This window comes from Maylandia zebra, linkage group LG15 (assembly GCF_041146795.1).
Source record: "Maylandia zebra isolate NMK-2024a linkage group LG15, Mzebra_GT3a, whole genome shotgun sequence".
Lineage (NCBI taxonomy): Eukaryota > Metazoa > Chordata > Actinopteri > Cichliformes > Cichlidae > Maylandia > Maylandia zebra.
The window spans coordinates 2,694,099-2,721,016 of NC_135181.1; the positions used below are offsets into that span (position 1 = coordinate 2,694,099).

Genomic DNA, 26,918 nt, shown 5'->3' on the forward strand with positions numbered 1-26,918 from the left:
AAGAGGAAGCTACACCTCCAGAGCATCCGGTGAACGCTGTCCTAATTTTGTCACAACCAGTCACACTTTCTCTCAGTTCAGTAGGAAAGTTTGGACAGTGCTCCTTGATGCCAAATTAAGATCGGCCAGGATCGTCAGCTTGCCTAGCCCGAAGCAAGACTCTCTTTTTTCGGTTTGCCATGCGTGTCTATAGAGGCTGCACCAAGCCAAGCGGCCCCATTTGAATTTAGATCACAGGAAGACAGTTGCTGGCAGGGGCAAGCTCCTGGTCACAGCCCATATGATGGGGCCTATCAGGGCTACGGCCCTGTTACTACACCTGCATACTGTTCGGCTTTGGCGCTGCTTGGCTGGCATATACAAACATGCATTCACACAGGCCTACTGGAGTTAATCATAATAATGGATGCAAATATATACAGTGTGAAGACACAGAAACATATGGTCACAAGAAACTGTAAATGATGAGACTTAAAGCTTTTTATTCATCATATTCACACACACACACACACACACACACACACACACACACACACACACACACACACACACACACACTCTAGCTACCATGCTGACACTACATCTGTTTGTGCCATACCACGGCAAGCCTCTGATCACAGGCGCTGTCATGTCTCATGGGCGAGGTTAAAGCAGATTTGCCAAAAGGTGGGAGTATATGTGGGGGTGAAGAGAGAGGGAAGTGATAAAATGGGAAATGCGGAAGGTAAAAGAGAAGGAAGAACATCAAGAGAGAAACAAGAAAGGGAACAAATATGATAGGAAAACCGAAACAAAAAAACAGATAAAAGGCAGAAATCATCTGTATACTAAACCCGGCACTGATACTAGGTAGAAAGCAGCAAGCAGACAGCAGTGCTGTTGTCTGTTAATGTCGCCTGGTACGATCTTTGATCTCCTCAAAGAGTCTAAAATATCTGTCAGGTTGCATTTTCGTTCTAGTAAACAGAGCAAGAAAATTGCCTGCTTTTTAGCTCCCGGTGGAGGAGAAGGAATTACACGGAGCGATGTGTTCCATTCAATACAACTGTGATGAAATCATCGTGAGACTTTCATTTCTGATGATTCCATTATTTGAGATCCAAAAATATAATCAGCGAAAAATGGGCTGAAACTACTTTCATGGGACCTGGGTTTTCCTCTGCTAAAAACCAACAGTGGTACATAAGGAGGAGGTTTTCCACTTCCACCCGTGGTGCTGCAGAATACTTCCACAAAGAATTAGTTAATCAGTAAAACAAAATCTGTCACGGTCCTGGGGTTCTGTGGAGTTTTGCATTGTTAGCTATATACTGCAGTTTGGGTTTCCTGTTTAAAGGCTTCGTTCTTATATTTGGATCCAGTTTCCATTATTTGTTTTTAACCCCCTAGGACCTGGCATCTACATATGTGGACATCACATTTTGGGTTATTTAGACCAAAATACTCAATTTTGCTCTACAAGGGCCTGATATCCACTTACGAGGACATTATACTGCTACTGTTCTACCGAATATCCTCATATGTGGCTCAAATGTTCTTAGAAACAAAAATTAGGTAAAAAACAAAATCTGGTAATTCTTTGTTTTTACATTCATCGGGACCCAATCAGCCCAAATATCAAAGAGAAATTAAAAATGCATGCAGTGGAAGAGTTCGGGTCTTAGGAGGTTAATTCATGTTTTTTCAACTAACATGCTGAGCTGTAGTTTCTAGTTTTTATGGAGTGCTGGATGGTTTACTCCCCTAATTCTTTTTTCCAATTCTTAGTCTTAATTTAGCTTCAGTTCCTGCACCGAGTTTGTTATTTCTGGCATGTTTCGTTCCCTCTGTGCTTCTTCCTTCTGTTTTTGCACCCTCATCTTTCAGCGTTCCTCTCTCCCTTCTTCATGTTTAGAGCGAGTTGTCTTGTCTTTGTGTTTAGCGATGTGTCTGTTAGGTCGTTTCCCATTTTTGACAGGCAGTCTGATTATCCTGATTACGTTCACCTGTGACCTGTTCCGCCCCTGTTTCTTATTTCCCATTGGCTTCAATATATAAATGGCCTGTTTCCCCTGCTTGTGTGCTACTCTCTAATTTGATTAATCCTTCTGTTTTTGGCTTTGCTTGTGTCTTGAACTTGCTCCTGTACTACTCCATTTTGCTGGTTGTTTCTGACCATCACTGTGCAGTACTGTTGGTCAGTAGTGATTAAAGTAACTTTTCTTTGATTGTGAGTCGGTGCACCTTATTTTTTTAACAAGAGAGCTGCAGTTAAGACGTTTCAACACTTGTGGCAAATGGGACTGAAGCTAATCTCAAAGTGTTTCTAGCACGTCAACAAGCTGCATTCAAAACTGGATCTTATCTAAAACAATCCGTCGCATTTCAGATGTTAATACAGAACCAGAGGGAAAAAAGTGGAAGAAAGTGGCTTCTTCTGTTGAGACCACACGGAGGCGATGAATAAACGTTGCCCTTCTTATCGTCACATACCCAAATACACATGAATCTGTTCAGCTGCCTGGCTGGAGTAAACTGACTGTGCTTCCCACCACCGGTGCATTACGACAGTCATTATCTGAGAAACCTGTGTACATACTTTATTGATTTACCCAACTCTGACTTTGCTGGTGTGAGAAGTCTCTGACTTCAGGAGTTGAAATCTATTTGACTAAAATATCACAAAACAAAAGTCTGAGGCTGATTCCAACAAACAAAAGACAAGCTTATTTACATTAGATGGAAAAGTCACCAGCAAAGGCCAAACATTGTGATGTAAATGCATAAGCCTGGTTACACTCCCTGGGAGAGTGCTGATCTTTATCATTTCACCCTTTGTCTCATCACACACGCGCACTTCTCCGCTGTACTGTATAGCGTGCTTGAGATCAATAGCGAGCGCCATGTGCAAATACATCTCAGTGGTTGTTTGATATTGTCACCGGGGAGCTCCAGGGTCTGCTTAAAAGCATGGAGGAGAAGGAAAATAAATTCCTCTACCAGCATGACTAATATAATCCCATTCAGTCTAAAGTGTCGCGCATTCATTTTGAGAAAAAGAAAATACCTCATGCCGTTTCAAGCCCAACATTTCAAATCAAAGGATCACTTAAATCAAGGGCTACTGTTTTCTAAACAGGCAGATGTATTCTTTTCTTCAGTGTGAGAATATGCAGTAGTAGACCGTCTGCTAACATCCACGCCTTGAGAAATGATTCTTTTTTTTTTTACCACTGATGTAATGAAGAGGCTTTAATGTGACTGTGACCTCCCATGTTTAGCCTGCAGCTAAAGGTCAAACACGAGTATGAAGCCACGAAACCTAAAAAGAACAAGGAGCTCAAATCAAAGGAGTTCCTATTCAAAACAAACAGTGAGCACTGCAGAGGACCTAAATGCAATAATTCACCTTTAGGGAGTAACACTGAGATCTGTCTTCACTTTGACAGCTACAAATCAAAGCTTTCAATTTATTGCTCAGCCTTCTTTACGGCCCTTTACCTGTGGTCGCGGGCTTTGGTTAGCGACTGAATGAATTAGATCACTGATACCAGCAGCCCGAGATGAGACTCCTCTGCGGGGTGGCTAGCCTCACTCAATATGAGAAAGTGAGCCGCAAACTGAGAGGGCTACAGTATCGAGCTGTGGTGCCTCTGCACTAACAGGAGCTCTGGCTGACATGGTTCAGGCCAGACCACAAGGACAACACACTGTGTGGGAAGGATGTCGAGGCAGCTCTGTCCATGTTTTTACCATTAAGACACCGATTTGATATAATTAGTTTTTGGGTTGAAATTTTCTCTACATCTGAAGAAAGACTGAGTTCTTAAGAGAAGGCTGGAGGAATCGCAAGTAAACTGTTTTTGTGTAGTACAATATCCAGCAGCAGGTCAGTGAAAGAAAAAGGAAAGACATAAAGATATACAGGACTCTTTAACCGTGCTGGTTTGTGAAGTCCTGAAGTGGGTGAATATGACCAAGAACGACACTGTTCAATTATCTGTTCACCATAATTTACTAAATGATCATCACGCTGTATTGCAGGAGTCTGAAGACGCAGCTTTAAGGCTTTTCATGCACTGCCTTTCAGAAACAGATCCATCCATGTTTTTATGCAGCGTATGACTAAGAGTTGGGTATTGAGATATTTAGTGTTTGAGGAGGATGGATATCGACAGGCTATAGACAACAAAAAGGCAGAAAGCAAACAGTATGGACCAGAATTAAAAAACGGGAATCTGAACGCTCACCATCAGTGCACCTCAAAGCCGGTGATGAATTCTGCATTTACAAGAGCAGTGTGAGTTTCAGATGCAAACATTAAATTAACAGTATGGCGTAAAATGTTCATAACCTGAGATGTTTTCATTACTTATCACAATAACTTTAGCTTGTTAAGGTTAATGCAGTGAGTGGGCTGCTTATACAACACTGTGTGTATGTCGGAGATCATTGTATATGCAGCTGTACAGTTATTTGCTTGTTTGTTTGTTTTTTCATGATATTTGCTGTTGGCAAGTGTGAAGTTGGAGTGGTACTCTTAGTTGCCTGCTAATTAAAAAACTGGAGCACTAAAGGCCAAGATATCCTGACATCCTATTATGTGGTAGCTGCCTGCAACAAACAGCACTGCCTGATGCACTCAACGGACAAACAGTCATCAACAGTTAATGCTTATCTTTCAAAAACAACAAAAAACTTTAGTCTCCAAACCCAAGCCATGAAAATCCAAATGATACCCTCAAGGAAAAAAGCTCCACAGCCAAAACAGACTGCATCATTTCAACTGTTTTGGAATTTGGTGAAGTGACATCGTTCTCACCAGGATCAGGAAACAAACCATTATGGAGTGGCCATGAAAAATACCTGTTTCAGCTGCTGTGTGTGTTGCAGTCCAACATTATCTCAAATTCTAGCAGCATAACACATAAAGATGATGCATTCACTCAGTCATAACAGCATCAGGAACATCACCATGTCATTACACCTCAAGCCTCACTATTTAACCCCCCAAAACAATCCACTGCTGAACAGTGTAAAGCTTTGTTCTCAGGCAGACCTGCTGAGTTGTCAAACAATGGCAAACGGTCTGCATGAATGCAGAGATATGACAATTATGAAACTGATGTGCGGGAAGGAGCAGAGCAGGACAAAGACGAGTGATAAGTTTTCTTCCCGAAGGTTTAAGGTGACAGAAGTTCACTGACTGAGTGGTTTTTAGCCAGGCACAGCTGGCTTCACACATCTGGCTTTTTCTTTTCCCCTTTTTTTGTGCAAATAAAACATGACGGACGTCCACACTACGCCAGGCGCAGCAGTCGGACTAGCACAAGGTTAACTCGATGAAAAGAGCCAGCTCCCACTGGAATTTCACCTCTTTCACATTTCAACATTCTCCACATTACTGCAATGCAAAATTTACTTTTGCAGAAAAATTATTTATGATAGTACATTATTGAATATTGATCTGTCTTTTCTAACTCTGAGCTACTTTATGATTTCTTTTTTGTAAACATGCAGTATCAGCAACAAAAAAGGGAACAAATTTCTGTCTCCACCTGAATGCATTTTCCAAACCAATGACTACAAAACAGACCTACATCTACATTGGGTACATTTTGATTTCCCCCCTTTGAATGCGTTAATCAGTCAATACTGTCCCACATGCTACACTCACACTTAATGCTGGCTTTAAGCACCTACTCTCTAGATGCTCATTATCCGTCATACACGTACGATTCTTTACGGGCCTCGAGTTCTTGGGAAAGTACTTAAATCTCTCCACTGAATCCTGAAAATCTTTGTAAAATAGTGAAAGAGTCAAGAGCAATCTGAACAATAGTCCAATAATATACTCTCCCACAGCTTGGAGTGTCCCTATTCTTTCCATCTCATAAAACCTTTATGTGGCCAAGCTCTTAAAACTCAGACAAGGAGAGCCCATTTCACCAACTGGGAAAAGTTCAATTTCTCTCTAGAATCTTTCCCAGGAAAGAAAATGCTTGAAAACCCTCCTATTAAATCTTTCAGCAAATCCTTCCATAAATAATGTGAACCAAGTGTGCCAAGTCACACTTCTGTTGTAACAGAGCGCTGTCCACACCCTTAGAAAATCTATAGTTAGTAAGCAGCAGCTACACCGCCACCACTTTTCAACCATATTTAGAAAAACAGACAGAAAAGATACTTGAACTCTGCAAAGCTACTTCACTGTCAACCACTGCACCTTGTAAGATGCACAATATACTGTCTAAAAGCAGCAAAACACCGCTCCATAAGCTCACTGAAGAAATGGTTTTTAGAATATAAAAGGAGAGCTGAGTGAGCCGCATTAAAGGTCTTGTACTCTCAGACCGATAAACCCTCTGCCAAAGGCAGTAAGATTTTAAAATCATCACCATAAGACGCAAGACAAACAGTACGCAGAAAGTGGCTGGAAAGGACTCTCACCTCTCTCGCAGGTACTATCCCAAAAGCCGGTCCCGGTACAGTCACAAATGAAGCGGTTCCAGCCCTCCTTACAGACCCCGTTGTTCTTGCAGGGGTTGCTGTCACACTGTTTCCCCGTCACCTTACTACACGAAGACTTGATGCCGGTCATGTTCTGCGACTGAGCTATCTGCCGGATGTCCTTGCTGCGGCCATCGATGAACAGATCCCGAACACAGCCCACATAGCCGTAGTTGAGCATAGCTGTCCAGAGCTCAGTCGGGAGCACCAAGCCCATTCGGCTGTCAGGCAGACCGCCCAGATAAAGGTCCCCCTCCAGGTCCAGGATCTCATTTTCCCCGCTGGCTGTGAAAGGGGTCCGACGGCTGTTTACTGAAATGATGCCTGAAGGGGGGAAAAGGCGATTACTGACAAATAAAATATCATTAAATCGACTTGTGTTAGAAAAATGCTGGGGTATCCACTCTGACATGTTTCTTGGTGGTGTTTTTCAAAGCAGGCCTCGTATTTTACAGTCTAAGTGATCTGCCATGTTCTACTGGCTGACAAATAAAAACACTGCTTGCTTCAGCTACAGTTCTTGAACCCAAGTAACATCTATTACCTTTAGTCTATAGTTCTTTCCAGAACCTTTCAAAGAGACTGACAGTCATTTTTTTCATTCATCAAGGTGAGGACAGAGTTGAAAATGACAGATTTCTTTTTGTAATTTTGTACTTGAGCTTTAACAAAGTAGAGATGCACTCAGCAAAATTGTGAAAGATAGAAATAGCGCAGCACACCACCCCGTGCTAAAGATGTGGGCTGAGTAAGTGGAGGTGCAAACCTATGTTTGGCAGCCAAAATTGCACTGATCACAGACTTTAACAAGCTCTTCAGGGAAACTATTTGTGTCACCAAATAACAGAAAAGAAGGCTGAACGAAAAAAATCAAAGAAAAAAACCCTCAAATCTGACAAAACTACTCGTCTCCTGGGAAAAGGTTACAGAGCAGGTCACTGTCTGCACCTGTGGACACTCAACGATCGCTCATATAGTACTGCCGAAAAACACTTTAGAAACTCCTCATTTCTTTTTATTTTGCAAGGACAAAAGGTGTAACGATTTATTGAAAGATGCACAAACATACGTGGAAAAACGGTGTTTAAGGCAGAAACTGTGTAAAAGCCTGAAAGTCAATATTTGGTATGACCAACTTTATTCTTCAACACAGTCTGAATGCTCTTAGCCAAGCTTTTATGTCACGTCTTTAAGTAGTCTTCAGGAACAGTTCTCCAGGCATTCAAAGCTCTTCTTTGGACATTTCAGCCTTTTGTTCTGTTCTCTGTCAGCATGATCCCACACTGCGTCAGTAATATGCAGGTCTGGGCACTGGGGAGGCCAATCAATGACTGATGGTGTTCCACTGTGTTTTTCTATCTACAGAAGCTATTGCCAGTCAGATGCATTCCAGATTGCACTTCAAGGTGGATCAAAATCTCATGATGTCATGGTACTGAGTCTGGGACCCAGTGTTTGTGTTTTTCTGGGTTTTGTATATTCTTCGATTTAGTGTTTTCCATGGTTTAGTCTCTTGTAGTTCTAGCTCCCTACGTTCTCCTGTATTTAGTGATTTCTTGTTCCCAGATTTGTTACTGTGCCTCCTCCTGTGTTCCACGTCTAGTTAAGTTTTCATGTCTGCTCTTCCACAGCTCTGGTGTCTAGTCTGCGTTTCTGTTTTTGTTTCCTGTTTCCAATTTTATTTGGATAGTTCCTTGTCTTGTGTATAGTGTGTTCAGTTTCTGTGTGTGTGATTAGCACTAGCTGTGTTTCCCTCCTGGTTTCCATCCCCCTGGTTTTAGTGGTTTTTTTGCTTAGTTTTGTGAGTGTGGACGCTTCATCTCTTTGCTCTTTAATGCTTTGCTTCTTTTATTGATTTTATTGATTTTTATGCTGATTTTTTCCCTTTTTTCCTTATGAGCTTACCTGCGATAGCTTCTGGACACTCATAGATCATTAGGACTAAAGTGTTCTTAACAGAAACAGCAACATTTTTATAGTTACCTTATCCTCAGCGCTCCGTGTGTCTGTGGCCTAGACACAGCTGAAGCCTGATTACAGCGTCTGGGCACCGAGCAGCCTCAATAGCCTGGAAAGGGGCTAACCGCTAGGCTAACTAGCAACAAGATGCCTTCCCTCTCCACAGATGACTACCACAGCCTCCTGCAGAAGATTGCAGTACTGGAGACAAAAATTCATCGCTTAGAAGTAAACGTGGAGGTAAATGGACTGTGTGGAAATGAAACAACCTTGCCTTTGATTCAAAACAATGGCGATGAGCAAGCTAGTACACAGCTAAGGAGCACAGATAACATGACCAAGAAAGTAGACTCTGTGCATTATTATAAATCCTCAAGTGATAATCCCCCCTTGGACTGTCTTGGTGCAAAACCAAGACATAAATCATGTCTCCTGGAAGGGGGAGGACGTACCACAGGCAGGGCACAGCGAGCTGAATTCTCTGAAACCGACTGGCTTTCACTTCCTACGAGACAGAGAAGCTCTTCTACCCCTGTATACGGGAGGAAACAGGACTGGACAACCGTGAATAGGAAGAATAACAACAAACCTCCAAAACAACTGAATGTGAAACTGCAGAACAGATTTGCTCCACTATCAAAGGACCCTGGATCTATATCGGACAACCATCCATCTAAAAGTAGCGAAGTAAGGTCTGAAAATCTGCTGAATAGCAAAAGACCACAGGGAAAGCTAAAGGCTAGGCCTGAAACTCTGATTGTGGGTGACTCTGCCGTAAAGGATGTACAAAGGATGTGCGGTAAGAACACTAAAGTCCTCTGCTTTCCTAACGATATGGTCAACAACCTGAAGGAGAGAATTCTTCAAATTGCAGATGAATATCCAACTGTGACAAACATTGTTCTGCATACAGGGTCAAACGATGTGTCCAAACAACAGTCGGAGGTTCTGAAACGGGACTTTATTGGATTATTAAATACTGTAAACTCTCTGAATGCAGCTGTATTCATCAGTGGACCTGTACCGCCGGTCAGAGGAGGAGACGAGAGATTCAGCAGGTTGTTTACACTGAATAAATGGCTTATATCAGTGACCACAACCCACTCAGTGCATTTTATCGACAACTTTAATATTTTTTGGGAACGCAGGCATCTGTTCAAAGCAAATGGATTTAATTTTAACAAGTCAGGGGTGAAACTGTTCACCTCCAACTTGTTTTATTCCATACGTCATCCATCTGTGCTTGGTGCCAAGGCTGAGATAAACGAGGAGTTATCTCATAAAGAGGAACAAACAGTACTCCAAGAACAGACAAAGCCCAGCAGAAACCTTGAGGAGGAGCTCCATTTGCCCCCACCCGGGAAGAGCCTCAGAAAGGAAAGACATCTAAGGCATCTGAGGAAGAGCCTCAGAAAGGAGAGACATCGAAGGCAAGAAGAGGGGTCCCTATTTGCCTCCAACTCTCTCAACAATACCAACGACCAGGACAAGGGACCACGACCTTCCCCAGTCCCCCAAACCCCTGACAGGCCATCACCCTCCTCCCCCTCCCTTTCTCCCTCCTCCCCACACCTGAAATTCACTGAGGAGATGATGGAGCGGGTCAATGCTGGGCTCAGATCTACCCCCCGTCCCAATCCCTTTTTGTCCCCCATAAACCCCCCACCAGAGCGGCCAAAGGTTTGCCATCGAGCCCCACCCTCAACAGAGCAATCGAAGTCACATTGCCCAGCCTCGCCCCCCTTAGTTCCTCTTCATGCCCTGTCTCCGCAGTCTGATATGTGATATGTGAAGGGTCTGGGCTGTGAGGATTATGGCAGTGGTGACTTTTCCCAGGAGAAGCTGGGACCCTGTTTACTAGAAGGTTTTAAAATTTCTGTACTTTTAGGTGACAGGAGACTTGTGGCCTGGTCAAAACACAGAGAGCTGCACTCTAAAAGATCTTTAAACATAGTAAACATACCTTGTGTGCCACAGACTGCTCCCAAACACGAGGGGACAAGTAATACCTCTAAAACACTTAAGTTGGCTTTATTAAACGTTAGATCTTTAGCTGGGAAAACATTTTTAATTAATGATTTAATCACTGAGCACAGCCTTGATTTTATGTTTTTAACTGAAACTTGGTTGGACCAAAGTAACAGTGGAGCTGTTCTCATCGAGACGACCCCTCCTAACTACAGTTTCATCAGTGAGGCCAGGGTGAGCAGGAGAGGAGGAGGGGTTGCTGTCTTATTTAATGAATCATTTCAATGTAAGCAGCTATCTCCTGGAAGTTTTCAGGCTTTTGAATATGTGGCTTTACAGCTGAAGGCCCCATCCAAAGTTGTGTTTCTTAATGTTTACAGGCCTCCCAAATACTGCACAGACTTTTTTAATGACCTCAGTGAACTGCTGTCTGTGATCTGTGTTGATTTTGACTGTGTAATTATTGTTGGGGATTTTAACATTCATGTGGACAACCCTCAGGACAAAGGGACTAAAGACCTGAGTAACACTCTGGGCAACTTTGGGCTGACTCAGCATGTAACAGAGGCCACACATAATAGAGGACACACTCTTGACCTACTGATCTCCAAAGGCCTGAGCATTTCAAAGGTTACTGTGTCTGATGTGGGCCTGTCTGATCATTACTGTGTTTAAAATCTCAGCCCACACAAATATATCAACAACAGTGATCACAAAACGGTGTATAACTGAACACAGTAGTGCAATTTTTAACCAGGTCTTCCCATTAACACCTGACCTGTCCAGAGGGTCAGTCAATGAGCTCGTCAATAGCTTCAATGCTAACATGTTAAATGTAATGGACACTATTGCTCCCATTAAGGTGAAGGTTATCTCAGGAAGGAAAAAGTCTCCATGGAGAAACTCCACACTGGTGAAAAATGAAAAAAGAGAGTGTAGGAAAGCTGAGCGCAGATGGAGAAAAACAAACCTCCAGGTTCATTATGACATCTATAAAGAGAAACTTCACAATTATAATTTACAACTGAGGAATGCAAGGAGGTCCTACTTCTCTGACATCATCACTAAAAACAGCCATAATGCTCGGGTCTTATTTTCTACAGTTGACAGGCTAACAAACCCTCCTGTGTCAGTGGCAGCTGAACTTCATTCGACCATGGCCTGCAATGACTTTGCCAAATTCTTCACAGAAAAAATCCAAAAAATTAGACAAGCAATTGGTACATCAACAGCAGATCCAGGATATGTACTGTGTCCACCAAAAAACTGTTTAAACATCATGAAACAGTTTCAACCTATTAACAGCAAAGACCTGGAGGACATCTTAGGTAAACTGAACTCCTCCTCCTGCTGTTTAGATGTCCTGCCAACAAGTTTTTTCAAAAAGGTCTCAAAGACTTTAGAGTCAGACCTGTTACAGATCGTCAACTTTTCTTTATTATCAGGTGTGTTTCCAGAATCACTAAAAACTGCTGTAATCAAACCTATACTGAAAAAGGACAATCTTGACAAGACACAAATGAACAACTACAGGCCGATCTCAAATCTCCCATTTTTAAGTAAGATCATTGAAAAAGCAGTTTCTCAACAGCTCAGTTACTTCTTAAAACAGAATAATTGCTACGATGCCTTCCAGTCAGGTTTTAGACAGAACCACAGCACTGAAACCACTCTGACCAAAGTGTTTAATGACATATGTCTGAATACAGACAGTGGAAAAATGTCAGTCCTAGTTTTACTGGATCTCAGTGCAGCATTTGATACAGTTGACCACAACCTATTACTCAAACGACTGGAGAACTGGACAGGTCTTTCAGGAACTGTACTAAACTGGTTCAAAACATACTTAGAAAACAGGAAATACTTTGTATCAATAGGTAACTTCACATCTGAGCAGACAAGTATCACATGTGGAGTTCCCCAAGGTTCCATCTTGGGACCCCCTCTGTTTAACATCTACATGCTCCCACTGGCACAGATTATAAACAACAACAAAATAAACTATCACAGCTATGCAGATGACACACAAATATATATCACAATGTCACCAGGAGACCGAGGCCCTGTACAGGCTCTTGGTAAATGCATTGAGGAAATCAATGACTGGTTGTGCCACAATTTTCTCCAGCTAAACAAAAACAAAACTGAAGTAATAGTCTTTGGTGCCAAAGAAAAACGATTACAGGTCACCAGAGAACTTCAATCTATACATCTAAAAACCACAAACCAGGCGAGAAATTTGGGTGTAGTGATGGATGCAGACCTAAACTTAGAAAAACACATTAAGACAATAACAAAGTCAGCTTACTATCACCTCAAGAATATTTCTAGGATAAAAGATCTGATGTCTCAACAGGACCTGGAAAAACTAGTCCATGCATTCATCTTTAGTAGGCTTGATTACTGTAACAGCATCTTTACAGGTCTACCTAAAAAATCAGTCAGACAACTACAGCTCATTCAGAACTCTGCTGCTCGAGTCCTCACTAAGACCAAAAAAGTCCAGACGGCTTCCCTGCAGAATTCTACAAAGAATTCTGGACAATTCTGGCACCAGTATTCCATGGAATGTTGCAGGAAATCGAGGAAAATGGCAGATTACCACCAAATATGAACTCTGCCAACATTAGTCTCCTGCTAAAACCAGGCAAAGACCCTTTATTTCCCTCAAGCTATCGTCCAATTTCTCTTTTAAATGTAGACCTTAAAATAATCTGCAAAGCTCTCTCAAAGAGATTAGAGAAAATAACCCCCCTCTTAATTCACCCTGACCAAACTGGTTTCATAAAAGGTCGGCACTCCTCAACAAACACTCGTAGATTACTTAATTTAATAGACTACTCATACAATAAAAACATTGAAACCATAATATTATCTCTAGATGCAGAAAAAGCATTTGACAGAGTTAACTGGAAATTTTTATTCGCAACTTTACACAAATTTGGTTTCGGAAACTCTTTTATAAACTGGATAAGAATATTATACAATTCCCCAACAGCTCGTATCAGAACAAATGACCAGACATCCCCCAGCTTCTGTCTCCTGAGGGGCACCAGACAGGGATGCCCACTCTCCCCTTCACTTTTTGCAATTTTTATCGAACCTCTAGCAGCAGCATTTAGACAGGCTACAACAATTAAGGGCATAAAATGTAAGAACATAGAACATAAAATCAGTCTCTATGCGGATGATGTGTTGCTTTTTCTGCAAAACACACAAACCAACCTCTCTGAGTAATTACTCTAATAAACTGGTTTTCAAGAGTTTCAGATTATTCAATTAACTGGCCAAAATCTACAGTTCTCCCCATTAACTGCTCCTTCCATAATTCTTCCTCTGCCCCACTGCAATCCGGAAATATTAAATATTTAGGTATTAATGTTTCTCCTAAGCTTTCAGACTTAACTAAATTAAATCACATCCCACTTCTAAAGAAAGTAGAAGGCGATCTGACTAGATGGAAATCTTTACCCATATCACTCATGGGAAGGGTCGCCACTATAAAAATGATGATCTTGCCAAAAATAAATTACTTATTTTTGATGATCCCTAACAAACCATCACAAGATTGGTTCAGATCTCTGGATTCATATATTTCCAAATTCCTTTGGAAAGATAAACCCCCGCGCATCAGCTTAAAAACGCTACAAAGAACCAAGGATAGAGGAGGATTAGATCTGCCTAATTTTCACCAATACTTCTTAGCCAACAGGCTTCAGTTCATCTCAGAATGGTCAAAACATACCTTCCTAGATGAACCTTGGCTAGATGTTGAACAGGCACTATGCAAGGATCTAGAGATTTCAGACCTACCATTTATTAGCTCAAACATCAAAAAACATGAATGCTTTAAAAGTATCAACATCAGCTTCTCTCTGACAGCATGGTGGGAGTATCTAAAAATAACGGAGTCTTCACTAATCCCATGCAAACGTACTCCTATCTGGAATAACCCTGACATATTACAAAACAATAATATGATTAACTTCCCAGAATGGAGTTGTAAAGGAATTAAATACTTAGAACATATATTGGAGGGAACAGAATTGATCCCATTCGACAGACTAGTTGCACAATATGGGATCAACAAGAAAAGTTTTTTAGAATATCAACAAATTAAATCCATAATAAAAAAGAAATTTAACCTCAGTCAAGTTGAATTACAAATACCACCAAGTGCGGCACATTTCCTTACTCTTAAATCCCCCAAATTATTATCTAAAATATATAGAACATTCTCTAAATTAGATGAATCAATATCCCTTCCTATTGCAAAGTGGGAAGCAGATTTATCAGTCAGTTTAGACCAAAACTTCTGGTCTCAGGTATGCTTAAAAACCTTTAAATTAATTAAAAATCCCAGTCTGCAATTAATACAATACAAAATACTACATAGAGTGCACTATACAGGTCATCGGATGTTCAAGATGGGCTTTACATCTTCCAACAACTGCTCACACTGTCAAAACAATACACCAGACAATTACATTCACGCTCTTTGGTTCTGTCCACCAGTGCAGAAGTTTTGGCACGAGATATGTGAAGACTTATCAAAATGTCTGAAATGTAACATTCCAACTTCCCCCTTAGTGTGTTTGTTGGGCAGCTTAGATAATGTCACCTCAGAAAACAATTTAGCCCATATGGTTTTCACTGCCCTATGCATAACCAAGAAAACAGTCCTCATGAACTGGAAAAATAAAAACAATCTTAATTCTAACCAATATAGAAATTATCTATTAGATTACATTAGTTTTGATACAGCCTCTGCCACCACATCAGATCAATTGCTCTGGGCTCCTTTGATCGGCTCCATCACCTAGTGGGGGTGGGGGGTCATAGTTTGGTCCCGCCTTCAATGTTGTGATTGGTGTGGGGGCAGGGACAGGCTCAGGGCGTCGGGGGGTTCCCCGGAGGCATCTTCCTTGGGGGGCTCAACCCGGGGTAGCGGTCACGTCCGGTTGGGGGCCTTTTTCTGACCATTTCCTCGTGGCTGCGTGCAGCGGGGCTAGGGGAGGGTCTGTGGTGATGGACGTGGGTTACTGACCTGGTAGCCTGTCTGCCCCTGGGTGGGTCCGGGATGGGCGTGAGGGTCTGGGGGCGCTCCATCTCTGGGCCGGGGCCCTGGCTGGGCCTCGGGGCCTTGGGTCCTGGTTTGTGTGTTGCCGGGGTTGTGGGCGGGTGGGTGCATGGGAGCCCATCCCTGGCGCAGGGTGCCGCCGGTGTGTCGAGTCGCCTGTGGGGCTCTTCAACCGGTGGGGGAGATTGTTACACCTTGCAGGAGCTTTCTTCCCCTCAGGAACTCTCTGCAGGAGGGGGAGATACAGGAGAGGTGGAGGAAGATCTCTGCCTGGGCGTCTATTGTCTCATGTAGTCTGGAAGACGAGTGGATGGTGGGGTGGGTGCAGTTTTCTCTGTGGTGGGGTTGGGTGGACTGTCCCGGGCTCTGTGGGGCCGGGGGGCGCTGCTGCGCTGGGCCCCGGTCTGGATGGGCCTGGGCCCCCCTTTCCCTGGCGGGTCGCGGAGTGTGGGAGTGCCTACTGGGGTCAGCGGGGGAGCTGGCCCCAGGGAGGGGTCACCTGCCCCTCCCTTCCTTCCCTCCCCATCTCCAGCTGCCTCCCTCCTCCTGCTCCACCACAACCACCCACACATGCAGGGCCTTGGAGTAGGGGTATGTCACCAGGATGCAGAGGAGGCTACCCCCCCCTCTGTCCCCTTCTGGCTGCCTCTGCCTCAATTTTATCCCACAACTTAGACATTCACATTACTCACACCCTCATTACACATACATATAGGATCTTGGGGGTGGGCACGATACACGGAGTCCAAGTTACCATCAGGGTGTACGCCTCACCCCTGGCGTCGTTGCCCACCTCTCAATTTTAAATACATGTAGACATTGAGGGCTAGCAGGAGGGACTATGCGCTTACCTGCTGCTCTCTGGCAGGTAGCTCTATGCCCTCCTGGGTTTTAATTGCACCTTAGAACACACATGCATCAACACTACAATGAGCGGGTGGAGGGAGGCTTGGAGTCTTCTCTCACCCCCATTCTCTGCGGCCTACTGGAGCGGGGGGGCTAGGAGGAGTGGGCCGTCCGACTGCGGTCTGGGGCCTCCCTGCTGCTGCGGAGTCGGGGCGGTCTGCCTCTCCCCACCGCAGGGAAAAGGGTAACACCACCTGGGTCTGGGTGCAGTTCCCCCCTCCAGGGGCAAGGGTACCTAGACCCGGTTAGCAGAGTACGCTTGGGGAGTGTGATCGTGTGTACAGCGTCCCTTTATGTCTGTCTCCACGTCGGTTGAGTGTGAAGTACATATGAGAGCATGAGGGTGGGAATGGATGTTTGTGTCTGTGTGTGCCTGTATGTCTGTGTCTATATGTCAGGTTGGGTATCAGACGCCACCTCTCTGGGGACATCTCGGGCCCTCCAAGGTTTGGAGGCCTATCTCCACCCACCACCACTTCCCCTGCCGGTGGCGGACTCCCTCAGGTATCGGTGCGTTGGTGGTTCTTTGTATCTGGGGGTGGGCGTCCGGGTACACACCGGCTCACTCCTTGGCGGCCGCTTATTGGGGCTCGCTCGGGCCACTTTGGAGGTGGGGTGCCCCCGGCCTCTCGGCCTGGGGCTCGGTCACTCAGGCACAGCTGGCTGCCGGCGGAGCTCACGGGCGCATCACTGCAACTCCCCCTGGCTTCTGCTCCGCGGCTGCTGAATGAGCCCTCATCTGGGACTCTCCTTAGCTCTTACTGGGACAGTGGCGCGGCTGCCCCTCTGTGGGTCTTCCTTGGTCTCTTGTGTTCTGGGGGCCTCTGGATGTCTGGAGTTTTGATCTCCTCCATACCTGCTTGATACCATAGAGGACAGGGCTGTGGCTCCCCACACTCTCTAGCAGATCATTACATGGAGAAACCTTTGGAATGCAAGCATGCTGATCCACACAGGTATGCACACATGGGTATTCACAGATGCGGACTACAGCTTTCTTGGCTGCTGCCTCAAAGCACACTGTGCGCTGTCTATCTTGCGTGTTGCACAATATCGTTTATTATTTAGTAACTATTGATATCTATGACTAGCTAGTTTATTGTGATGGTGCTTTTTTTTTTTATTATTATGTTGCTCTTTGTTGTTTGCTGTCTCCCCTGTTTTTTTTGTTTTTCTTTCTCTCCATACAGGTGACCCAGGAGTTTTTTTTTTTTTTCTCTCTTCCCCCCCTTCTCACCGTCTCTTCTCCCCTTTGGTTTTCTTTCTTCCTCTCCCCCTCTTTCTTTCATTCTTTCCCCCTGTCCTATTAAAAAAAAAAAAAAAAAGGATGACAAAGGATGAACTGAAGCTCCGCCATCACGTGATGTCACATGCTGCTGTTTCTGATGTCACTTCCAAGAAAAAAAAAAGAAAAGAAAAAAAAAAAAAAAAAAAAAAAGACCAAAAAAGTGGACCACATCAGTCCAGCTCTGAGGTCTTTACACTGGCTGCCTGTCCGTCAGAGGATAGACTTTAAAGTTCTGATGCTGGTCTATAAAGCTCTGAATGGTTTAGGACCAAAATACATCAGTGACCTCCTGACCCAGTATGAACCTTCCAGATCCCTCAGGTCATCTGGATCCGGTCTTTTATCAGTTCCCAGAGTCAGAACCAGACACGGAGAAGCTGCATTCAGCTTTTATGCTCCATATATCTGGAACAAACTCCCAGAAAGCCTCAGATCAGCTGAAACACTCAGTTTATTTAAATCCAGGTTGAAGACTCACCTGTTCTCAGCTGCATTTGAATAAAGCACCAAATCCACACTTTTAAGCTTAAATTTCAAAACTTACATTTAACTACTGATTTTATCTACTGTTCTGATTTTATCTGTTTTGATTTTATATACTGTTTTGTTTGTTTGTTTGTTAATTAGTTAGTTAGTTTATTTGCTTGTTTTAATCAATTTTAAATCATGCTTTTTATTTGTTCTTGTTTCTAATGTCTCTGTAAAGCACTTTGAATCACCTTGTTGTTGAATTGTGCTATACAAATAAACTTGCCTTGCCTTGCCTTAGTTTCCCCAGTTTGGTTTGAAATCCGTGTTTTTGTGTTTCTGCCAAAATAAACGGTACACTTTCAATTTAAAATAAGATTCTGTTTCCATCGTCTGCCTTTGGGTTCACATCTATCTAATCAGCTGGAGGTCAGATGCATCAGGTCCTGTGTGAGGTTTTTGCTGGATTTTCCTTTTCTTGAGGATATGACTTTCAGATACGACTCATCAGCAGCAGATACCCTTTAAGGCCAGCCACTTCTTCCTCCACTTGTTATTTTGTAATAACAGTTATTTGGAATAACCTTGCCGGTGCAAAAATACCATTATATGCCTGTCAAACTGTGTAATCTTTCTTTCAACTAAAGAAATGAGGACAAATTATGTGTTTTTGTGGCAGGCTGCTAGTAACAAAGTGCCTAAAGATTTAACACTGGTTCTTTGCTGCGTTGTCCTAGCAATGGGTCCAGAGGAAATAGATCACATTTTACAGCTGCACTTTAATGCAACAGGTGAAATAACCCCTGCAGTCACGAGACACTCTTTTTGTGCTGTGGTAGACTGTGTTATATTGTTCATGTTATTTTCCTCACACTTCAGATCTTTTCAAGTTAACATTTGGTGTTAGACGTACAAATAACAAACTCAAAGGTAAGCAAAGAGAATCTGGTTTGTCTCCCAAATTATAGACTTTTCTGTGTGTGTGTTTTTTTTAAACTCCATAAAAATCCCCCAGATTGCTCTGCGTGTCTATAAAACATCATGCATACATAATGTCATTACCCAAGGCCATATTCATATTTTATGTCAAGATTTTTAATTATTTTAACACTTTTATGACCTTATTCGATGATTATGAACTTACAGGAAGAAATAAACAGGTTCATTAGCTCTTTTTCTACTACACTGCCTCTACCCGCAGCTCATTATCAGCTCTTTTTAATGCGAGGGACACAACAGATGAAAACATCACTTTCACTACAAAGCCTAAACTTGGCTTGTCTGAAAGTGGTGCACTGTGAGTTCTCACTTTATGTTATATTCACCTTGCCGTCCTTCAGAGAGAGATCCTGGATATAGCTCTTTGTGGACAGAAAATTTAATTCACTTGCAACTCCTATTAACATTTCACTCAAGCCACAAGTGTGATTATGGCTGTTCTTAACCATCCCTCAGTCTGGTATCCATATATCTGTCTCATTCCTCTTTTTTCCCCCCTGAAAATCCTACTTTTTACTCTGCTATCGCACTGGGGGCTGTGCCGGTGATTAATCAAAGCAGCGAGCTCTGACACATGGCTAAATTGGCTGCTCTAATCTGATATATAACATGGGCTGTAATGCCGTCTAACACAACCAAGTCCTCTGGAGGATCTCACCTAATGCAGAGATTGTGTTGGGTTCGGAGCTCAAGGCGAAAGAAGTTTCGAGCCCCTTTCTCTAATATAATCTTCTTCTAGTACTTTCTGTGTATTTGCCCATGTTATGAGGTCAGAGAACATCCAGATAGCGGTAGGTAAGAGGAAATGGACTCAGTAGCTATCTAGAGAGAGATACGACTTTTATCCTGGCAATAAATCAATGCTTGTATTAATATATTGAGATGGTTTCCATCATCTCGCTGTGGGGATGCAGGAAAAGCTGGAATACGTAGAATCACTGCAGCATTGCAACATTTGAGCTGGTATAATTCACTGTAAGTATGCACAAGTTGTATTTTTTGAAGCAAAGCAATTTCATTACATCAAAGCTAGTTTCACTAGTGTTACGAAGACTGTAGTCAACTGAGAGATAAATGGTTATGCAAATGAATTCATGTTTCCCTATTTGTAGTTGCTATTTTAGGTTTTTTAGTTTTTGTTTGTAATTGACTGAAGAGTGTGTCAGTTTTTGCAAAATGTGAGTGAACAGTCAAGCGAGCAGTTCTGCAGTTTTGGCCATGCTTTTGGATTTTGGTTGCATTTATGTTTCTGCACTGCTGTCAGATTCACTTTGTCCTGTTCATTTATATACACATATAATATATCCATGCTCTGTCACCTGCCGTTCTTCGTCTACTGTGCAGTCAAGCTTTCCAGTTGTGTTTCCAAGTATTTTTCCTTGTGTCATGTTCTGTCTCAGCATGTTCACTAAAGATTTGGATTTTATCCAGATTAACGTGACAAGAGTTTGTCCACGCCTTCGTGGGCTGAGTGGGTACCAATCAAGAAAGAAGCCTGTGCTCCAAAATCAACAGTTTTCAAGTTCGACTAAGCTTGAAGCTGGGTCTGTGCCATGAAACCAATGAATTTAAATGAACTCTACCAAATGTGCTAAGAAAAAAACAAATGAATATCCAGCCAGAATTATGCCAGAAACTTGTTCATGGCAAAAGTGTCTGGTGCTAAGTGACACAAATATCAGTGTGGATGTGTGTATGTATGCTTTTGACCCTGTGTGGAGTGGAGAAAATCCAAAATAAATTGAAAGAGTTGCTTTTCAAATTCATTAAAGATGTATGGCGTGCAGTCATTTCAGCCTGGAAAAAGCACAGTTCAAAGAAATCATTAGAATCCAAAAATCCAAATTCCATCCATGCCCATGGTGAGTGGATGTAAACTTGATGTCTTTGCATTAAAGATGCAATTTTGTCTTTAATTCTTTTGGCATTTTAAAAAGCTGACTACTGCTTAAAAATAGAAAAGTCCCAATAGCAATAGAACAAAACAAGATATGCTTCACTGTGTATTACATAAGTAAATATTGCACAGTTGCAATTCTCTTTTCTTCTGTATTTATTACTCTGTTTCTGACCATGTTTTAGTTCTCTGCCTATAAATTTATACTTTGTACCGTTCAGCCAAAGGCAACACGGTTTGAGCTGAAGCAGAAGTTCAATTTTTTTGACTGAAGCCATTTTTTTCTTGTGTATTTGTGTGTGTATCAGAGAAAACAGGACACCAGTGACATGGCAGGACCACTGTGCCTTCTCAAAGCACAGAGCTGATTTAACAGGGATGTTAAACATCTGTGAAAGTTCAGCACAGATAACTTAAAAACACAAAAACAGACATTTCAACCTTTATCCGTCTTTTTTCTTTCATCCTTACCTGAGCGACCATCTCTCTGGATATCCACATGATGCCAGGAGCCGTCATTGACCTTAGCCTGCGTTGCTTTGACCTTGATAGTCCCGGAGCCCATGTCTAGCAGCAAGTAGAGCCCTCCATCGAGCAACTCCACTGCAAAGAAGTCCACCTTGTTGTTCTTCTGGCCCTTCGCGTCCCTCCTGTCCTGAGGCTTACCGTGGGTGAAGAGGATCAGCCCGTTGGGTTCAGAGGTGCGGAAGTCGAAGGAGATGGAGCCCACGCGCTTGGTGTTCCATTTTGGCAAGGCCAGGTAGGATTCCGGGGTCTCAAAGTTGATGGGGTCGAGGGTGGGAACGTTTTCGCACTTGAAGACCACGTCACCCTGGAGCTTCATCTTGGGGTCGACAATGCGGGCGAGGCGGGAGAGCTCCAGGCGGATATCGTTGTTCTTGTACACCACCTGTGGAAGATATATGAGGGAAACGATCACCAAGAATCCTGTACGATTACTGTACTTTCTCGTCCTTTTTCAAAGCTTATTTCCAATGTTTCAGTATATGAAATGATTTGCCGGTGCAGCAACGGTAAATAACTTCTATGGAAATGAATTGCAGTTCATTTCAAAGTGCAATAGTATAGCATCATGTTGACATTATTATATACTGCAAATTAAAGGGCAGCTGGATCAATAAAACTAATATATATGTAAAGCTTTGATTGTCTCAGTCATTTTTCTATTCCCGCTTCAATTCATCTATGACAAAAAGGAGATGCACGACTATTTCTTTTGGGCTTGATTGAACACCTACTCACTGACTGAACTGTGAGACGTGATGGCTAAATTATTAGCGAGTCATTTCTTGTAATATTCAAAAAGACCAGCCTTGATAAACCGAGGGTGAAACCCCACAGGAGGATCTGTGACAGTGTGAGAATATATCCAATATCATATTTATTTACCAGCAATAAATTTACACCAACCCTCTAATCCATCAAAGTAGAAAGCAGCGCCACATTATAGTCAAATACAACAAAATACCACAGATATGGGCTGCAGAATATTGTCAATTGGAATCCATTGATGCAGAAAATTAATGTTTTTTTTCCCTCTTTTTTTCTGAGGAGGAAGAGAGGCTTTTTCGGGTATATAGGGCAGTGTATGCGCAGGAAACAGCAACACTGTTAGAGCGAGCACAGCTGTCAGCCAACAGATTGTACTTCTGTGGGATTACTGATAATCCTGGAAGATTTGACAGTAAATCAACACAGGTGACCCAAGCGCTGAGGAGGACTGAGGAGGGGAGCGGGTGGGGTTGAGAGGGGTGTAATGTGTGTGTGTTTGTGTGTTAAGGGGGAGGCAACAAGCTCCAACAACAAGCTAGTGAGAACAAGGGCAGCAAACATGTCAAGACACAAGTAAAAAGGTCAAATAGGGTCCTGTGTGTGTGTGTGTGTGTGTGTGTGTGTGTGTGTGTGTGTGTGTGTGTGTGCAGATGTCAGTGCAGTTAATGACCACATGTAATCTCCTGAACATGAACACAACAAAATACGCTCACTGTCAAGCTTTGTTAATCCACTGGTTATGTACTGTTACAGGTGATTTGACTTTCAAATACACAGTAAAAGAAACCCTCTGAATTAAAAATGAACATTTATACAGAATAGCAAGAGAAAACAAAAGTACACTAACAAAGAAAACCAAAGCCAACTGGAACACAACGCAGCGATTTAATTGAGACGTTTACTGTAAAAATGAGAGTTCATGGGGTATAGACCTGTGGCTTTAACTTTCAGTAAGAACACAAACTGGAAAAAGGTGCCTGAGATACATTTTGGGAATACTGGTAGCCGCCAGTGCTACCCCTCAGCCTTTAGTAGATACACCTATGTTATCAATTTCAAACTCTGACTTATTGCATTCAAAATCTTGCACCGCCGGGCCGTCTAGCAGCGTGACAACAACACCCCCACAGCCTTTTACAGGTGAGGGTTAATAAGAGGTTTCTTAGATTACTTAAAACTACTCAAAAACTACTTGATAACCAGGCCCACCCAGTCTTAAATTTTCAATCTAATCAAAAGCAAAGGTTGTGTATTTGTTTTAAAAAATTATTTAAAAAAACATTAACAACAGGCTGGTGGCTATAAATTGCAGATGCTATCTAGTCATATGCAAAGTGTTAAGGCCACTGTGTAACCCACCTGCCACTTAGACACAAACGTCAATAGCTAATAGGTACTAACTGCTTCCTAACAGCAGTTTTGATTATCTTATATGTCAATAAATACACTTATATAAATATGTAACTGGCAAAGAAATAATTAATATGTAATAACTGCGAGTAGTTTCAAACTGCATTTCTATTACTGCGCCCACCTTTGTGATGGAATGCTAAAAAATTGCAATGCAAGCAAAGGTACAAGTAACATGTATGAAAAATACATAAAAATAAAATCCAAATGCTTATCTGTCAAACACACAGTCCCCAGTACTTCCAATATAAAACAAATAAAAGCAAAAGCTTATAAGTACGAAGTATTTTCTAGAAACTGTTTGGTGCTTCAGCCATGACTTAAACGAATGCTTTTGTGTACACTGGTTCACTGTCATGGCTTACTGGCACACTTAATGGAACTGGGCCATCGTTAATTAATCCCGTGCTTTTTTTTTTCTCCTTTTACTGCAACATGTCAAAATCAGGTTTTTTGTCTCCCATCCTGCCAAAAACAAGAAAAAATACATTTCCTCTTTTAATTTGCTTCTGTATTTATTTCTTTTTGCATTAATGCCCCCGTTTACTTAGCCATGCTTTTATTTCTTTGCCAATTTATTTCCTCAGAGTTATTTATGTCTTTGTGCCTTTCTGCTTCACTACACAAACGAGGGAGAGTGTAATTCGAAGTACGCCACAGGGTCAAGTCCTCACGTATTGGCGGAACAGAAGTGAGCACGAAGAATGCATGGCATTTTATTTATTCTGGATGTTGGCAGCTTTGGTCCTCCGTACTACACAGAAGAAGGTTTAGGCAATAAATCAAACAGTAAAAAGCAATAAAGTGTTTGCATATGCTAAATATGCTAATATGACCCATGGCTTGGGGGGTCGTTTCTGCCCCCCACTCAGTTCTGAGAGATCTGAGAGATTTTTTTGTTTGTGTTTTTTTGCTCTCTGGTAATTATCAATCAGCAGCAGCAACATTTGTTGCTCTGCTGTACTTACCCAAGTAAATGCAACGCACGTTCTGAGATGATGATAAGCGCCAGATGAAAAATGGGGGATGATTTTGAATTTCTTTTTTTTTTTTTAATACTGAAATGCTGCAGCTGCCCTGTAGCTCTAACATATTTGAGCTTTAACCATCATTACTGATCTCTCTGAAACACTGACGTTTTTACCATGTTTTCGTCTGAAGCCCGATACCTTGGATTCCAATTCCGGCATGCTTAAGACCACTCTTGGGCAAGAGAACAAACTGAATATTACATGAAAAGAGAAAGAAGAAGAAAGAGGTGCTTTAATGCTACTCATTTGCAATGAAGAACTTTTTTCTTTAATAGTACAGGGATAGTGACTGTGCAGTTCTTAGATGTAAATTGCTCAAACTTGCCAAAGTTCCAAGGCACTATGTCTATATCTTTGAGAAATAACAAGTAGACATGGAAAGAGGAATTAAGCCCTGAGATTCCTTCAGGTTTCTATCCGAAGAACAACGGTTTGTCTTGTGCTCTGAAAACCTCAGTTTGTTTAACTCATGACTAACTTGCCCTCCGGCTTCATTTTCTTGACAGTGTGAAGTCTTTACAAACTCTCCGAGGCGCAGCGGTGTTGTTCGAGGGTGCGATAATCTTCCAATCAACCATCCCTGATCTGTTTTGGAATTATGATTTCGTCCGTCCCGCTGCAGGCTGATCGATAATGTAATCGAAATTTTGTTATAACAGAAGAATGGACTACTGCGGCTATACACGCTTCATCTTTCCCTTTGTTATTGCTGTGCTTTGTTACGCTATCTTTTAGCCAACAGCCTTATGGGGCTCATTCATAATGCACGCACAGGGGGACTGTAACAGCTCCATAAAGTCCAGATCCTCCACGGATTGAGTATTGATTGGGACACAGTAAAGCTACAAGAAGAAGGGTACAGAGCAAGGGTAGGTTGGTGGAAGTGTAAGCTTTGTGCACACAAACAGGCATGTGTATGCGTGCATACGCGCGCGCGCACACACACAAACACACACACACACACACACGCTCTCCTCCCTAATCTACTTTAGATGAGTGCTCATGTCCTTTCGGCCCCAAACACAGCTGCTGTCAGCTGCTGATTTACCCTAGTGTTAATGAAGGAGCAGGATAATTCCAGTGTAGTGCAGTGAAGACACACAACAACATTCACACACTTACAAAGACAGCCTCGCAGGGGGACATGGCAATTTGTTCAAGTGTGCACACACAGAACCACAAAACCAGTACATTCTTTTGGATGTGAACAGATCCAAACGCACAAGCCGCCATGTACACAGACATGCACACAATCTGTTTGTCGAGATAGTCAAAGTGCAAAGCGGAAAGCAAACAGATGTTTTGTCACACGTGCATTTAACATAGGCAGCGTGCAAATGTAGCATTGTGATTCTCAAAGTAACAAAGCATGACATTTCTGAGACACGTCTTTCAAGAAATAATGAATTGGTAACTCCGTGGGAGAGATATTTTATGATTTGGGCGAACCCTTAATGTGGCAAAACTGAGGCACAGCGCTTCAGTTTGTTGACATGGTGCATTATTCATTGCAGCATCCACAGGGAGGCGTTCCTGTTTGGGCTGTCACATGATCTTGGTCATGGAGTCATTACTGACCCTCCTGTTTAAAATACTGTCCTCTGGCTGCGTGCAGGGATGACATGACAACCATACAAATGATGGTAACACATATCACATATTATCATAAATAACTGTGCAGTTGTCCTTTTTTTTGCAGTGCATACCGTTCTGCACCAAGCACTCGTATTTTATTGTAATTTTAGTTCAACTAATTCACCAAATTTGACTGTAATACTGCAATTATTCCTCATTTTAAAATGTTGGTATTTCATTATTGTTATCGTTTTTTGACCAAGATAACTGTGAAGTGAAGATATGACATTGTGAAAGCCCTGTCTCTATGGCTACCCCCCCTCAGCACTATTGACGGTTACACCTGTGGGGATCGTTAGTCTCTCACTTCCTTCTGTTGCAGCATCAAGTCAAATAAACAGTCAAAAGTGGCACCATAGCAAAAGCAGTACAAGTTGAGTGGTTTAACTGCATATACTGTACATCACACAGGAGTGTTTTTCAGCCTTAAACATGACGGGACATCACTTTTAACAGAAGTCTATTTGCTTTAATGTTATGAGGACATCTACAAGA

The 26,918-nt window shown here is 42.4% G+C and overlaps 1 protein-coding gene across 21 annotated transcripts in view; it reads right to left on the reverse strand.

The window, feature by feature from the left end:
* The window catches only part of nrxn3b (neurexin 3b), a 328,662-nt gene that overhangs the window by 213,648 nt on the left and 88,096 nt on the right, over positions 1 to 26,918 (reverse strand). For all 21 annotated transcript variants that reach the window (XM_076873680.1, XM_076873687.1, XM_076873683.1 and 18 more), the window contains 2 exons: positions 21,526 to 21,964; positions 6,430 to 6,813 (listed from right to left, as the gene is read on the reverse strand). In XM_076873680.1, the coding sequence (XP_076729795.1) occupies positions 6,430 to 6,813; positions 21,526 to 21,964 (823 nt within the window). The remainder of the gene's footprint in view (positions 1 to 6,429; positions 6,814 to 21,525; positions 21,965 to 26,918) is intronic.